The sequence below is a fragment of the Triticum aestivum genome, chromosome 1D (assembly GCF_018294505.1).
Source record: "Triticum aestivum cultivar Chinese Spring chromosome 1D, IWGSC CS RefSeq v2.1, whole genome shotgun sequence".
Classification (NCBI taxonomy): Eukaryota; Viridiplantae; Streptophyta; class Magnoliopsida; order Poales; family Poaceae; genus Triticum; species Triticum aestivum.
This window is the reverse complement of record NC_057796.1, coordinates 27031489-27045510: the sequence shown is the minus strand read 5'-3', so window position 1 is coordinate 27045510 and position 14022 is coordinate 27031489. Positions and strand designations below refer to the sequence as shown.

The 14022-nt window shown below is 41.6% G+C and overlaps 2 protein-coding genes across 2 annotated transcripts; both read right to left on the bottom strand.

The window, feature by feature from the left end:
* Positions 1 to 752: 752 nt before the first annotated feature.
* On the bottom strand, positions 753 to 5017 carry LOC123163978 (MADS-box transcription factor 23). The gene is made up of 8 exons (XM_044581386.1): positions 4375 to 5017; positions 3112 to 3187; positions 2422 to 2483; positions 1810 to 1909; positions 1669 to 1710; positions 1501 to 1584; positions 1220 to 1365; positions 753 to 1077 (listed from the first exon to the last, which is right to left on the bottom strand). Exons 1-8 carry the CDS (start codon positions 4560 to 4562, stop codon positions 1044 to 1046), a joined length of 732 nt encoding a protein of 243 aa, XP_044437321.1. The 5' UTR covers positions 4563 to 5017; the 3' UTR covers positions 753 to 1043.
* Positions 5018 to 5714: 697 nt separating this feature from the next.
* LOC123180064 (UDP-galactose/UDP-glucose transporter 5) lies at positions 5715 to 13257 on the bottom strand. Its single transcript, XM_044592020.1, has 11 exons — positions 12931 to 13257; positions 11939 to 12052; positions 11765 to 11857; positions 11621 to 11686; positions 10950 to 11048; positions 7939 to 8018; positions 7366 to 7478; positions 7077 to 7165; positions 6678 to 6764; positions 6523 to 6591; positions 5715 to 6436 (listed from the first exon to the last, which is right to left on the bottom strand). Exons 1-11 carry the CDS (start codon positions 13057 to 13059, stop codon positions 6323 to 6325), a joined length of 1053 nt encoding a protein of 350 aa, XP_044447955.1. The 5' UTR covers positions 13060 to 13257; the 3' UTR covers positions 5715 to 6322.
* Between the last annotated feature and the right edge of the window lie 765 nt (positions 13258 to 14022).

The following is a 14022-nucleotide window of genomic DNA, read 5'->3' as shown; positions in this document are numbered from 1 at the left end:
GATTTCTGAAATCAAGCTTTCCCTTATTATTTATTTACTTTGCTGGCTACATATTTGTGGAAAATTTGTAACAATGCTTTTGTTGCAAGAACAAAGTGGATTCATTCACCCGCAGTACTGATAACTTCTGTTGTTCGATTATTGTTTTCAAACCCCGAATAAAAAAATAGTAAGGGTGTATGGAAAAAATATACAATAGAAGCGCGTCCTGCTGATTGCGGTAGCCTATTCTCCTAAATAAAGTGCATTCCAATTTTCTAAGGTTGTGGTTTAGTGCTCCATGAAAGGGAAAGCGAACGCATGCTTGACCAAAAAGGCAACACAAAAATTAGTTATTTGTTATGGCGATAGATTCATATCTTTGATTTGTTATCCTCTCTCGGCATCTGAAAACAACCGCTCGAGCTGTTCTTATATTCGGAGCGCGGAAACAAATGTACGGAAAATGTACCATAGCATGTGACCTCTTAACTGCCAAAGCATCAGTTGGTAAAACAATTTGGTAAAGCATCTAGCAAATCAGGGGACCTCAACAAGTGCACTGTCATGTGTTAATTAGAACCATGTGAGAAAGTCTATCGATCTTCTTTCATTTTTCATGCGCGTACATTATGTTGTGTATGTTAGTGTTCCGTTTAGCTACCCCGGCTATTCATGACACACAGAAAACTGGCAACATTTGCTGACTTCCTCCCCTTGTTGGAGGAAAGGTTTTCCGTTCAAATAAAATGGTAACATGCAGCAACCTGGTATGGACAACTTCCTTGAAATATATGGTACTCGTAATCTCGCAGAAGGTTTTACCTGCAACTGAAAACTCTAACCACCGTGTTTTTATGACACTTTATTTTATTTGAATGCAAGTTTATGCATCCGGGATTCAACAAGCAATACTGTATTTAAAGAAGAAGAAAAAAAAAACACATGGAGCAAGTTGCAAATCTCTCAATGGTACTTTATTTTTATAATATATGGGTAGACATGGCACAAACATGCATGAACTTGCACTTGATTTGGAACAGAATTGGCATATCAATCCTCGATCATCGGCCAGTCCTTGTAGTAAAAACTTTTAACCTGTTATTTATAAATCAGTCAGTTGGTAGTCGATTGCATGCATTGCACGGAGAGGTTGCTCATAATGTCAGCTTATGTGCTTACTTTGGCTTACTAATTTCAAGAGCAAAGCAAATTGGAAAAAACATAAACTTTACCGTACCCCAGCATTGGTAATTCTGGTTGCTCATCCCTTTCTGCATGGTCTGGATGACTAAGTTCCAGTCGAACTGGATCCTCTCGAGCAGCAGTGCTATACTGGCTAGAAGAACTTGTAATTGTCCCGTTTACTTCTGCCTCACCATTTAACTGAAAAATGGAATCAACATGACAACTTACACATGCACATGTATGCAAGATATGTTATGGAGTATGGATTGAGTACTCTTTTAAACTCTCATTATTTATTTATTTATTCATGGATGGACTCTTATACTCATGCACCTTGTTTTGCAAATATATATTCTCTTGACGAATGATGTTTAGTTTCTTGTGCAGCTCAATATTTTCCTGGTGCACAAGGCTTTCCTGCAATTCAAAAACATTAGGCCATTTAGACATAAAATGTAATATGGTGGTAGTACCTAGCATTGTAATGGTAAAAGCATTAACCTTCTTGTTTAACTCTTCAATTTCATCAATCATAAGTTGGTCCTGGAAAGTACAACGCAGTTAATGGCACTACAGAGGCATGATGTCTATATACATATTTTGCATGATCTCAACAATGAGGTCAAGAACTCTAAGCATTACCTTTGTTAGCCGAATGTTATGTATGCTTGTTTCCAGTTGACTCTCTAAACCCCTCATGTCTTCCAAACCTAAGCCAGATAGATGTTGTCCCAGCAACTGTCTGCAGTGATTTAGTGTAGGTACACATATATTAGTGCTCTTCTCTCTAAATATAAAAGTTATTTTTTATAACATATACAATGGACATTGCCTTTCATTGTACAATTGATATTTTTGTCATGCGCGCAAAGATAAAAAAAGTGATGAAACTAAGGGAGCGGTAGAGGGAAATGCATGACCAGGTGTCGAAGGTATTAATATTATCTTGAAAAATAAGAAATTAATAACTTTAAGCCTTATTTTTAATATTTGAGGGAATACAACCGAAGGGAACACACATATAATGATATATGCTCTGACACTACATGGAATAACTATTAGCAATATAGTGCAAAGTGTGTTGTCGTCATAATCTGAGTATGAATAATGCACCCATTAGGGCATTGAATGTACATAATTTAATACTTTTGCAGATGCAAAATCAGTAGCTATTTCTTTCATAATTACTACTGATGTGTCAGACATATAAGTTAGCTTGTAATTTTTTTTGCAGGGATAATTTATATGTCATACCTATGATTCTCTTGCAAGTTATGTAGTTGTTGCCTCAGACGCTCTCCCTCCGCTTGCCAGAACTGTTAATGTACAGTCATGTATATAGCAATAGTTTGTGCTCTCGAATTTGAAATAGAACAAATGAACAAAGAGAAACTATAGTGTAGTGGGTGTATTCTAATTTGGTGGAACAGTGAATTAGTCATGCACTGGAACTGCTAAAGCAAAGAGAATAATCCATATTATGTACATAACTGTTGCTAACCGATCTAGTGCCTTAGACATCACAAACATATTGTTATCTCTTGTGTAAGATGTTGGGAATGATATCGCATTCAGATTTAGACCGGGAAAGTCTATCCACTTTGTGTCGTGATCCTAGATCCCCGATGAAAAATTGCAAGGGAGAGCTAGGAATTCCTACATGGGATATGGCTATCTGGAAATGACCGTACTAATGGCTGTTTGCAAATTAGTGATCATCGTACACCATTCCTTCACGATTCTTACTGTTAATTTTCACCATTGTTGCCCTATAGGGTGACTTAATTGGAGATGCTATGCATGCTATCCATGTGGCACAATGAACATGAGCTATGTATTTTTGAACTACAATAGAAGTATGAAGAAAAGACTCGATGAACTTGGAAGAAGACGTAAACCACATGACTAGCTATCTTATTGAGAAACATTGAGCGAAAGGCATACCTTAGCCTCAGCGCTTGCACTCATGAATTGTTGGCCCTCCTTAACATGTTGGTATCTTTCAATTATGGATTTCATCCTAGTAAAGGGATAAAATATTATAAGCTCGTAGACAAGGAGCAATTGAATATTTAAAAATTGGTTTCTGTAGTATTGTCCTAGTTTTAAAAACTAATTAAGTACATATGAGCAGGTGTAAAAAATGGAAATATCAAAAATAAAAATAAATAGATATATAAACTAATGCCATGGACTTGGTTGGTATCTTGGATGACACCGAAGAAAATAAATTGGCTAATGATCTCTATATATAATAGTGGATACATGGAAAAAGTAGTCATAAGTACTTGCTAATGTGATTCGGGGATAATATAGAGAAAAAAGTGGGAGCATGAAAATGTGAGACAGTATAAAATGACCACAAAGGTATTTCACATTGTTACTAGTGCAAGAAGCCGGAGAGAGAAAATAATGCGACCCATATGAACAGTGTGAAAATTAATATAATTGCACAGGGAAATAGCATGGAGGCAACAATATGCATATCAATTATCACTAGGTATGCACGCGCACTATGTGAAAGCATGTTCAAAGAATGTTTTCTTCAAATATGTGATGCTTTTGAGTCCTAGTTAATGAGAACTTGTGAATGCATCAACAAATAACTCTAGTTCCCTGCAAAAAATAAATAAATAACACTATTTCAAATTAGATGCTTAACTGAGATTACACATATCAACAAACACGACCAGACCTGCACATATCTCATACAAAATACCAGCTCATCCTTTTACTATGGTGACATCTCTCGATCGTCAATATAGAGAAAGGAGACGAGTGGACTTCGCATGCTCTGCGAAGTAGGAAAGCAAAATATCGCCAAAAACCCAATTAGGAGCAACAAGGCAGTAATTAAGTTGAGAAAGAGAAATATGCTAATCAAGAAACAAAAAGATCTCATTTAAGTCTCTTAAGTTCTTATTCTCTCCTTGAAAACTAGTAACGTTTTGTGTGGAATGAAGAAACCAATTAAATCTAGCTCGGAACATTGACTGATGGCATGGGCATAAAATTAATATGAATCACTTGTTAACCGAGGTTCTAGGTGTGCTTGTTCTTTAGGAAGACACATCGAACTCCATATAGATACACATATACACTCCCAAGTAAGAGGATGTCTCCCAAATTAGTTTGACGGATGCAATATATCATTAATAGATCTGATAGAAGATGAACTTGAAGAGCCAGATATAAACAGTACCGTACCCGGAGTTGCAGTTGGAGTAGTCGTAGAGGCGCCCGGTGTTGGAGAAGAGGACGACGGCTACCTGCGCATCGCAGAGGACGCCCAGCTCCCTGGCTTTCTTGAACAGCCCACTCTTCCTCTTGGAGAAGGTCACCTGCCGGCTCGTCGTGTTTTCGATCCTCTCGATCACCGTCTTTCCCCGGACCATCACGTACCACCGGTGATCCACGAGCTTGAGCAGATAGCAAACACGCCGGCCGGCTAACCGGAGATTTTATCGACTCAGATGGGGAGAAGAGAGAGTGTGTGTAGTCGCAAAAAAAAAAGAAAAAAAGAAGAAGAGAGAGTGTGTGTACTGTGTGGGGGAGTTGGTCACCTGAGGTTGTTTGAAAAGAAGCACAGTACTTGTTACCCACTTTACCTCAGTCTCGTCATTCCAACGTATCGGAAACTGACACGTCGGCTCACGCACTGACAGAGTAGCATAGATAATGCATGTGCAAGGCAAAGACCAACTTGAATGCTAACCCTTGTTAATTTTTTTTCCCTCTTTGGAGCTTTGCGCAACGACTTTGGGTCATGGTGGCATGGTGCAGACAACCTAATCGTCTGCATGTGCCCACATCTGTACGGCAGCGTATCATCTTCCACTGTGTTTTAACAATTTCCCTCCGTACATCGACAAATGCCGGCGGTGCTCCGTACAGATCGATGCAGACCTGTAATTTAACAACTTGCTAGTTCATTCAAACCGTACATGCATTCATTGATGTTATCTTACTGCGTATGTCATCTCTTGCTCGATCTAGTTCAGCATATGGCCATCGATGTAGAAAAAATCTACCATATACAAACTGGTAAAAAGGTTATTTTTATCATCTATACTTTCTTAAGAAACATATTTTCGTATGATTAAATTGGTGGCCAAAGAGGCAAAAATCAACTGATACTTGCGGGTGATGTTTCTGTGACAAAAGTTCTAATTTTCACATGGCATGCACATCGCCTCACCATTGCTCACAAGTTGTCCACTCTGTTTTACACTAATTAAGAAAGCAGAGTATATGTAGGTGCTCACTGCTCAAAAAGGCCTTGTCTCAAGGCATATGTCGAGCTGAAACCTAAAACTAAGAGGCTACAACATTGAGTCCGCCGCGCGATTCAAATGTATGACCTGCTGGAAAACCTGAGCATTCCACAGCTCGATCGAAAGTTCTCGCTATGATCCTAATGGAAAACGACAATTTGTGATCACCTCTACATCTAAAAAATAGAGAATAAAACTTTGCTTGAGTTACTGATGAGGTGGTCTAACATATATCTAGTGATACCAACAATTAAACAATACCATGTGAGGAGGTCAATCGATCAATCTGCTTAATTTCACTTTGCATGTGCGCAAGCTATGCTTCTCTTTGAGGCGCTCTATATGGCTACCGCCTATTCATGCATATATATAGTCGCAAAAAAACGCAAAATTATATCACAAACATGACAAATACAGTCCTATGGCACGACCAACTCTACACCACACCATCAGCCATGAAAATCAGTGTGGAGATGCGGCGCGCCGGTCACGCCCTAAGGTAGGGTAATGCGCTGTACGCACAAAAAATCCAGCCTTTCCTCCCTCTTGTGGGTGGAAAGACTTTTTCTATCTATGGAGTAAATCGTCAAGTTTACATCACAACATTATGTTACTGTAGCTAACAGCGAACGGCCTCAGAGAGAAATTTCGGCAGCCCCGATCACTCTTTCACATCAACAAACTAATGGGCCTTCAGCTAAGCCTTTCAGAGCTCCCCAGGTTGATGATTCGGAGCCAAGGCATGACTCTACAATCTGTTCTCTCTCAGTCAATTTGTTAGGATGCCTGTCATTCGCCTCGGACATGAAAATTTTCTATCCGGTACAGCAAAGTGACAAGTAGATCAGACCTTCGTTGTTCCTATTTGTTATTTCTTCCAGTCAACTGTTAGCAGCATTTGGCACAGAACCTTGCGACGGTGAGCTCACGACCGCGGCCTTCTGCAGTTTGTTTCTTGAGAAGGTTTTGGCATACAGGGCACCGAATACAATGGCCTGGTATAGCACGGAGCGTCGTTTTTAATTGGAACAAAACACAAAATGTTATGAGTCGAATGATGAGAAAACGATAGATAACTTACAGCTCCAACCCACTGCATCCAGCTAAGGGGATGCACGAACCAGACGCAGGACAGTAGTATGCTCACCAACTGCGGAAACACGTGTTGAATTGCGGTAAGGGAACGGTCAAATGATTTAAATGCAAATATTTGATACTGGTGAGAGCTATATCCACCTGTCTGGTTGTCATGATGGTAGCGAATGTGAGAGCCCCGAATGTTCGAATAGTGTAGGATATGAAGAACTGGCTAGCTGTTGCAACCTGGGGAGAACAAGTTGTTTAAATCCCATGGCCAAAAGATATATTGGAACTATCATTCAAACAGTTATGGTGCAGCTTCAATTTGTGGTCATGGGAGGGTGTAATTTGAGATAGCTACAACTGCAACTTGTCCAAGATTTCACATTGTGCTAGACAGGAAGTCACACTATTTATGTCGGTCTATTTACATTTCCTAAAATTCGATTTTCTCTCCCTCCACCGATATCCATCAGACTTGTGGTGATGTGCTTTGGGTAGAAAAAGGAACAAGCACATTGCATTTTGATTAAAGAGTCAAAAGGTAAGTCTTACAGTGGATAGGATTAGGACATCATAGAAGCAATCTGGATGACGAACCATAAAGTCCACAGCTGGAAGAAGATGATTCTGGAGAATAAGCCCTGTGAAAGGAAAAAATAAGAGAAAAAAATTATTCATTGCAACTGCTAATAGTATATTGTACAGTGTAGTTGTGACAGACTAGGTGCAACAGATTAACACGCAAAACTTCAATAGAATCTCCAGTAATAGAAACTTTGATAGCAACAGATTTGGTACATAATCAGAAGATGAGACAAGTAACCATTGAGTAAGCAATTACCACTCAAGCTAATAACACAAGAGCACATTGTCGTGTAGAATATTTGGTTGTGAATTTCCATCTCATACCCTTTGAAGAGTTTGTCTTGGAAGGTGCTTGTGAAACCATCAAATCTAGAAATCCAAGAGAAGGAGGATAATGTTAGATAACAACCAGGGTGCAAAAACCGTTCAAAGAAAGAAAGCAATAGACCCTGTAAGCGAATAGTGCGCCACTGCACCCACACTCACACCAGTGACCAGTGGGAAATTGTAAAAGTAAGTTGATCTTGTCTACTTTCATGCTTTAGAAATTTACTAGATTACATCCATTCTACAGCTGCAACAACCTCCAAATTTTAATACCACCATCTCCTCAGCAGTTTAGATACTCAATGAGTCATAGCAATACATATATTTCCTATGCATAGTTCTAGCTAACGCTACTTAATACAACTAAAAGCAGACTTACATGTCAAATAGAGCTGTGAAATCAACAAAATTCATAAAACTGAGCCACCATTACATTATATCATGAACTCAAATATTATTGCTTCCTTTCTAAGCAGAAAATTAAGTAGAAGAGAAGTTGTACCCAAGATAGCCAAGCATGAGTGAAACACCCCAAACAGTACTTTCTCTGCCTTTATTAAGTGGACTAACATCCATTGATGCCTGCATCCATGAGACCAGAAAGAAACGGATATCACTTCAGGCACGCCATACGATTCAGGCACCAGTCCGAAATACAAAGATTATCACAGGTGCATTGGCTAATTACCAAATGAAGTAAATAGGGTATGTTCGGATTGTGGCCGAAAGTTACCCTGCCAATATTTTGGTCATGACAAAAAACTTGGTCTTTGTATGGAAGCATGGCCAATTGTTTGGCATGCCAATGCTTCTTTACCCACCCTAGTTCAGTTTTCTTGCCAAAGTTGGCCAAATCATTAGCTAGCAAAACCTAGACCTGAATTTTGGCTAGCCAGATATTTGGCAAGACAAGCTTAGGCTAAAACCAAACACACCATTATTATCAGCTTCCAAAACCCCGTAACCGAATATGTTGCCTAACATAGTGTCGTGAACTGTATGGGCCACTGGATCTGGCTGTATGAGCTACAACGACAAGGGGCTCGAAACCCATGCCGCTGGAGCAGGTGAAGGCGCACAATTCTGCTTACACTAGTGGAGGGAAAGCGACAGACGCATCAGTCAAGACATAGGTGAACCAGAATAACCTATTGGAGGGGGATTGTATCATATGCAATGAGAGCCATCTCAACACCCTTCCACACCTCTAACATGACCAGCATTAGCACCACACCACCATCACCAAGGGGGTTCTTGGACCTTGCTGGGCATGAGACGATGTTGTTGGAGGAGGTGCTCACCTTTAGAGGGCCGACTTCCACGCTCGACTCATCCGCAAAACCAGACTCACACCTGGTAATTCCCCAATGCCTCCACCAAGCTGACTGCCTTCGGTGTTCGTCGATGTGGCATCGTTGCCCATGGCCACCAGCGATTACCTCACCAAACCATGTCGCGGTCAACTTCAGTGTCTTCGGCCTCACCAAACTGACACCCACCTACTTGACGTGGGGCCCCGACCACGACACCTGTGCAGAAGAGCTCGCTGATGTGTCCTTGAATCCATAGAGTGCACATGCATCCTTGACCATGCCTCCAGAGGACTCACCAACCCCGCCCTTGAGCCATTACGTATCCTCAACCTCGGCACAATGGTGCCCACCAAAAGTTCGACCAAATGCTCTGACCTCAAGGCCAACGTTATGATGCTTGCTTCCTTGCAACTGTGTTCCTTAACGATACCCGGTCCAGCTCAATATTGCCAGACATGTCAGATTTTGTGTGCCCAAATGCTCAGCAGGATGCAGCACAAAAGCTGTTCGAGGAGAAGCCTCGTGATGCTGATGCTGAAGTTCAGGCTGGGCTGCAACTGCAAGTTGGGAAAACTGTAATCTTCCCTGCTACTGGTCCTGTCTGGTACGGACACAACCCCTGTTAAGCAGGCTGCTAGACAATGGTGCCATCAGTGTCGTCAACATCATCAAGTTGGATACAGCTGTGTCCATTAGGTTATTCCCAGTAAGGGTTCTCACTACCGTCACCGCCAAATTTAGTGCCTATGGAGAAGCAACATGTGCTGCGGCTCAACGATGATCATAAACTTCAAGCTTGGTTATTTACTCACTCTTGGAGCTGATAGAAGTTGTGATGAGTACAAAGGCGGAATTCATGTCAGTTGTTACACGGCTGTGAGCTACCAGTGGTTTCCATTCAGAGAGGTAATGGGATCCTCGAGGTTTGTATTCCTCTGCTTGGATTCGCCTACAGTACTTGTAATTGTAAACAGCAAGGGCGGTCTCATAACAGTGCATTAAGGAGCTATGGTCGCCACTACAGGGTATGTAAGGGATGCAATCTTTGAGGAAACAATATGAAGGTGTTTGTTGCTAATGCTATCAATTTTGACCTGCATAAAACTAGCTCTGGTGCTGGAATTAATTCACAAGCTCTTGCAGGATGTATTTTCTCGTGAACTGCTTGCAAGTGGGAAGCCAGGGAAGTGTTTGCCTTACGTACAAGTATTTTCCATTGTTGCAGCCAAAGCCCCCATGATCTCATATACTCCCTCCGTCCCAAAATACTTGTCATCGAAATGAATAAAAAGGGATGTATCTAGAACTAAAATACGTCTAGATACATCTTCTTTTATCCATTTTGATGACAAGTATTTCCGGACGGAGGGAGTAATAGACAACTCTAGTATTGAGATCACAGTAACTGAAGGATTATCAACTCATGTTGTCCAGTTTTATTGCAAGGAGGTAAGGTCATGGTTTGGGGGCTCATCAATCAGTTCTTTTGTGAGAATGAATCAGTACCGATATTACACTTGGGCTGGAGTTGCTCTTCAGTATTCAATGCCTTAAAAAATGCAGCAGCAATTACAGTGCACCAATATGAGACATGGTACAACCAGCAAGCATGGTAGCTAGCAATGGACATTACTTGGATGGTTCAATGGGATTGAGGCCTTGTGTTGATTAGTCTCATGTCTACAGTAATGAGAAGAATACAAACTTTGCCCACCTTCTTGAAGATGACAGTGCTCTGAGTAGAGCAGCTGGGAGTGAAAGTGGTCATTTTCAATAGGGAGCTGCTGGACCACTTGGCTTATGAATACAGCAAGGCTTTTACCTATGGCTTGAGCAAATCATAGGAAACTCCACATCCCTTCTCCTCTTTCTCAAGTCTCAATAACATTTTCTAGTTGTCCACGAACAATATGAAGTGCGTAAGAAATAATATTCACAATTTTATTTTATTACCATCATTTGTGTTGAGTTTCATTTATTCATATATATATATATATATATATATATATATATATATCATTACTACCTAATTGTTAATGTGGTGTGTGCAGATGACAGGTGCAGTATTGGTTGTTCATGAAATTTCTATATTCTCCAGTCTCAATAACATTTTCTAGACGTGGACAACTAGAGAATCATGCAACATGCAACCATGTGGTGCTCAACAATACAGAGAAATGAGTTGGGATATTTGGATTACCGGGTATAGAATGAACAATGAGCAGCCCATGGTCACAATGACTGCAAAGAAGTAATCTTTTCCACCATACTTCTTTTTCATAATTATCGTGCCCCAAATCTACAAATCAATCAAATTGAAGAATGGTCATAACAAGGCTTGATATCCAGGAAATGAAATCAAAATACACAAATGGTGGAACAAAAATATAAAGCACGTCCAGATATATAAACTCAAGGCAATTGATATACAGTCCTTCTGTGCATACAAATACAATCCTGATTTTCTATGCTTTAACATCTACCTGAGAGATGAATGAAAGTGGCCAAATAATAGTATCAGATGAACTGAGTCTCAGAATCATCTAGCACAGTAATTTTCGCACGCGCCTTTAACTTATAAACTATCTTTCCATCTTTGATAGCCACTTTATTCACATAGGTTCAGTTTACCAATAGCACCAAATTAGCCTATGTACAAGTTCCTTACATCGATCACTGTTTATTACTCCCTCCGTCCCATAATGTAAGACGCTTTTTGACACTAGTGTACTGTCAAAAAACGTCTTACATTATGGGACGGAGGGAGTAACTTGGAAGAAAAGGAGACATCTATACTCTTCTAGCAGACACTGACAGTGAAGATGTATGAAAATCAGGCTAGCTCACAAGTCACAGTACAAAAGATATTACCATAACAGGAATCATCTTTGCACATTTGGCAAGTGTCTGGACAGGGAAACTCACATACTTGAGGGCCTGAAACAATCACGTCATGTATTATGTACAGAAGCAATAGGAGCCAACAACAGCAGATATACAAAACTAATACATAACCTCGTACTGGCAAGTTGTGGTTAGTATGTTTGAGAAGGAGACAACACAGTATTTCTGGATTGGGGCCACTGGGTCCGTGGACTTCTTACTCGACTGCATAATATACAGAATTTAGGAGTGCAGCAGTTCAGAAAAGATAAAGTATTAGAACAAACGATATAGGCAGATCCATACCAGTAACACGAGTGCAGACACCATGGATGTGGTGATACGGTTACAGAAAACAAGAAATAGTGAGTATCTGAAGAACTCCTTCTCTGCTCCATAGGGAACTCTCATAAGTTTTTCCTGCATAACATTGACCAGAACCCTCCATTTAGTGTTTTATGGCCATTCAACACTATGTAAAGCAGAACTGAGTTTGTTTCAAGCAAGCTAAAGAACAGGTAACTGACAGTAACAAATAGATGCGGTACTCGCACATCAAAGGGTTCAAACGTGTGAATACACCATTCACCAAAGTAACAAGAGGTGATTTAGTTCATGAACAACCACACTATCCAGTTTGGCAGCACTGAATTGTTCATATGCAGCATCTGGTCTGAACAGCAAACGGAACCATAAATACATGTGTTCAAACTAAAAGGAACTATCATGGAACAACCTGATCATGGAGAATATCGTTTTATCTGGCTTCTCTGTGTTTTAACATCTACATGATCATGGAGAATATTCTTTTATCTGGATCTGAGAAATGAATCAAAAAGTGCTTAAAGGAGTGAAATGAAGAATACTCCAAACTCTCCTTTTACTGTCAAAACTGAACTTTTTAGGTCATGTACATAACACCATCCCTATCTGAACAGAGCACTGATATTTTTCATGGAATACAAGCTAGGCATACTTCGCAGAATGGACTGACAGTACCAGCTATTCACCAACACCAGTACCACCCAGTCGTGCAATACAATATGTGCAGTTCCATTCTAGTAAATCTGAAGCCTTTGAATGAAATCGCACCGTACACGCTACTGGCCAGCTAACTCCGGAGGCAAGCGCAATCTCAACATTTCGACCGTAGATTTCGCCGGAGGGAGGAACAGACAAACACGCATAGATCGCTACTAATCCCCCGCTGTTACCGCACCCGGCGGCACACTCCTCGGTGCACAAAACCAGGCCACGAGTGATTCGAACGGAGTAGAGGGGGGGAGGGGGCGGCGGACCTGGAGGACGCCGTAGACGAGGAGGGTGCTCATGATGCCGACGACGGCGAGCGCGCACCTGCCCATCAAGCGGCGGCGCTCGTCCTTGTCCCTCCCCGCCGCCACCGGCAGCGCCGGCTCGTCCGCCATGGCCAACGAGTAGATCGGGGAGGGACCCTGGCTAGCTAGCTAGGGCGATCGATTGACGGCGACGGCGCCTGGACGGAGAGGTGGGGGGGAAGTGGGCTCGGCGGTGGGGCCGGCGCGGGGGCGAGGTGAGGGGGCGGAGGTGGCTCGCCTACCCTTTTCCGGCGTGCGGCGTGTGGGGCAACAGCCACCCACGGGCCCCGTGCAGTGACTTTTTTTGTTTTTGTTTCCGGCGAATTTTGCTGGCCGTTGGATCTTCTGCTTCGCCCCTCGTGCGCCTGTGATTAAACCATATCGATCCATTCTTATTTTTGGGTCCTCTATTTTTTTTTTGGGTCCTCTAAACAAAACAATTGGCTACCACCGGGCATATTGGCTGATATTTATGCTACATAGCGACACTGTTATGGTCATGGAAGACTTCATCACAAGCTCCAAGGTACTTGAGGACAAAGGAGACTAGAAGCACACCATCCTTCTGTCCTTTCCATTCTTGGGTATGTGGTATACTTGGTATGCATCCACATATTATGCATGTACATTCTAGGTGGTTGATAAAAATCTAGCCTTGCACTCATCCCACGATCCGTGACACGGAAAACTCAGGAGCATATTACAATAATTGTGATTCTAAAGAGCGTCGAAGACATAACCTCACAGTGCAAATTGTCATGGTGGGTTACTCCCATCTATGAGTTTTTTCTTTTTTTGAATCCGGCTGCCCCCCCCCCCCCCTCCATTACTTTCATAACAGAAACAAAGTTTTTCCATTAACCACAGAGACAAGAGGCGGGAACAGTGGCGGAGGCAGGAATGTGTATAATCGGATGTTGGGGAGGGCCAGCTGCATGTAATTGTAAAAAAATGTCACTGTTCACCTGCATATTACCAAGGAAATTAGGATGTTGGGGAGGGCCCGGGCCCTGGCTGGCCACCCCCTACCTCCGCCATTGGGCGGGAAAGAGT

Bases quoted from the DNA above. Each gene is read 5' to 3' on its own strand.
- LOC123163978 (XM_044581386.1), bottom strand. From the start codon at position 4,562: ATGGTCCGGGGAAAGACGGTGATCGAGAGGATCGAAAACACGACGAGC. The intron at 3,188-4,374 runs GTACGGTACTGT...TCCCTTTACTAG, and splicing joins TACTCCAACTGCAACTCCGG to GATGAAATCCATAATTGAAA. The intron at 2,484-3,111 runs GTATGCCTTTCG...GTACATTAACAG, and splicing joins GTGCAAGCGCTGAGGCTAAG to TTCTGGCAAGCGGAGGGAGA.
- LOC123180064 (XM_044592020.1), bottom strand. From the start codon at position 13,059: ATGGCGGACGAGCCGGCGCTGCCGGTGGCGGCGGGGAGGGACAAGGAC. The intron at 11,687-11,764 runs GTTATGTATTAG...TGATTGTTTCAG, and splicing joins CCACAACTTGCCAGTACGAG to GCCCTCAAGTATGTGAGTTT. The intron at 8,019-10,949 runs GTAATCCAAATA...TCATGGATGCAG, and splicing joins CATTGTTCATTCTATACCCG to GCATCAATGGATGTTAGTCC.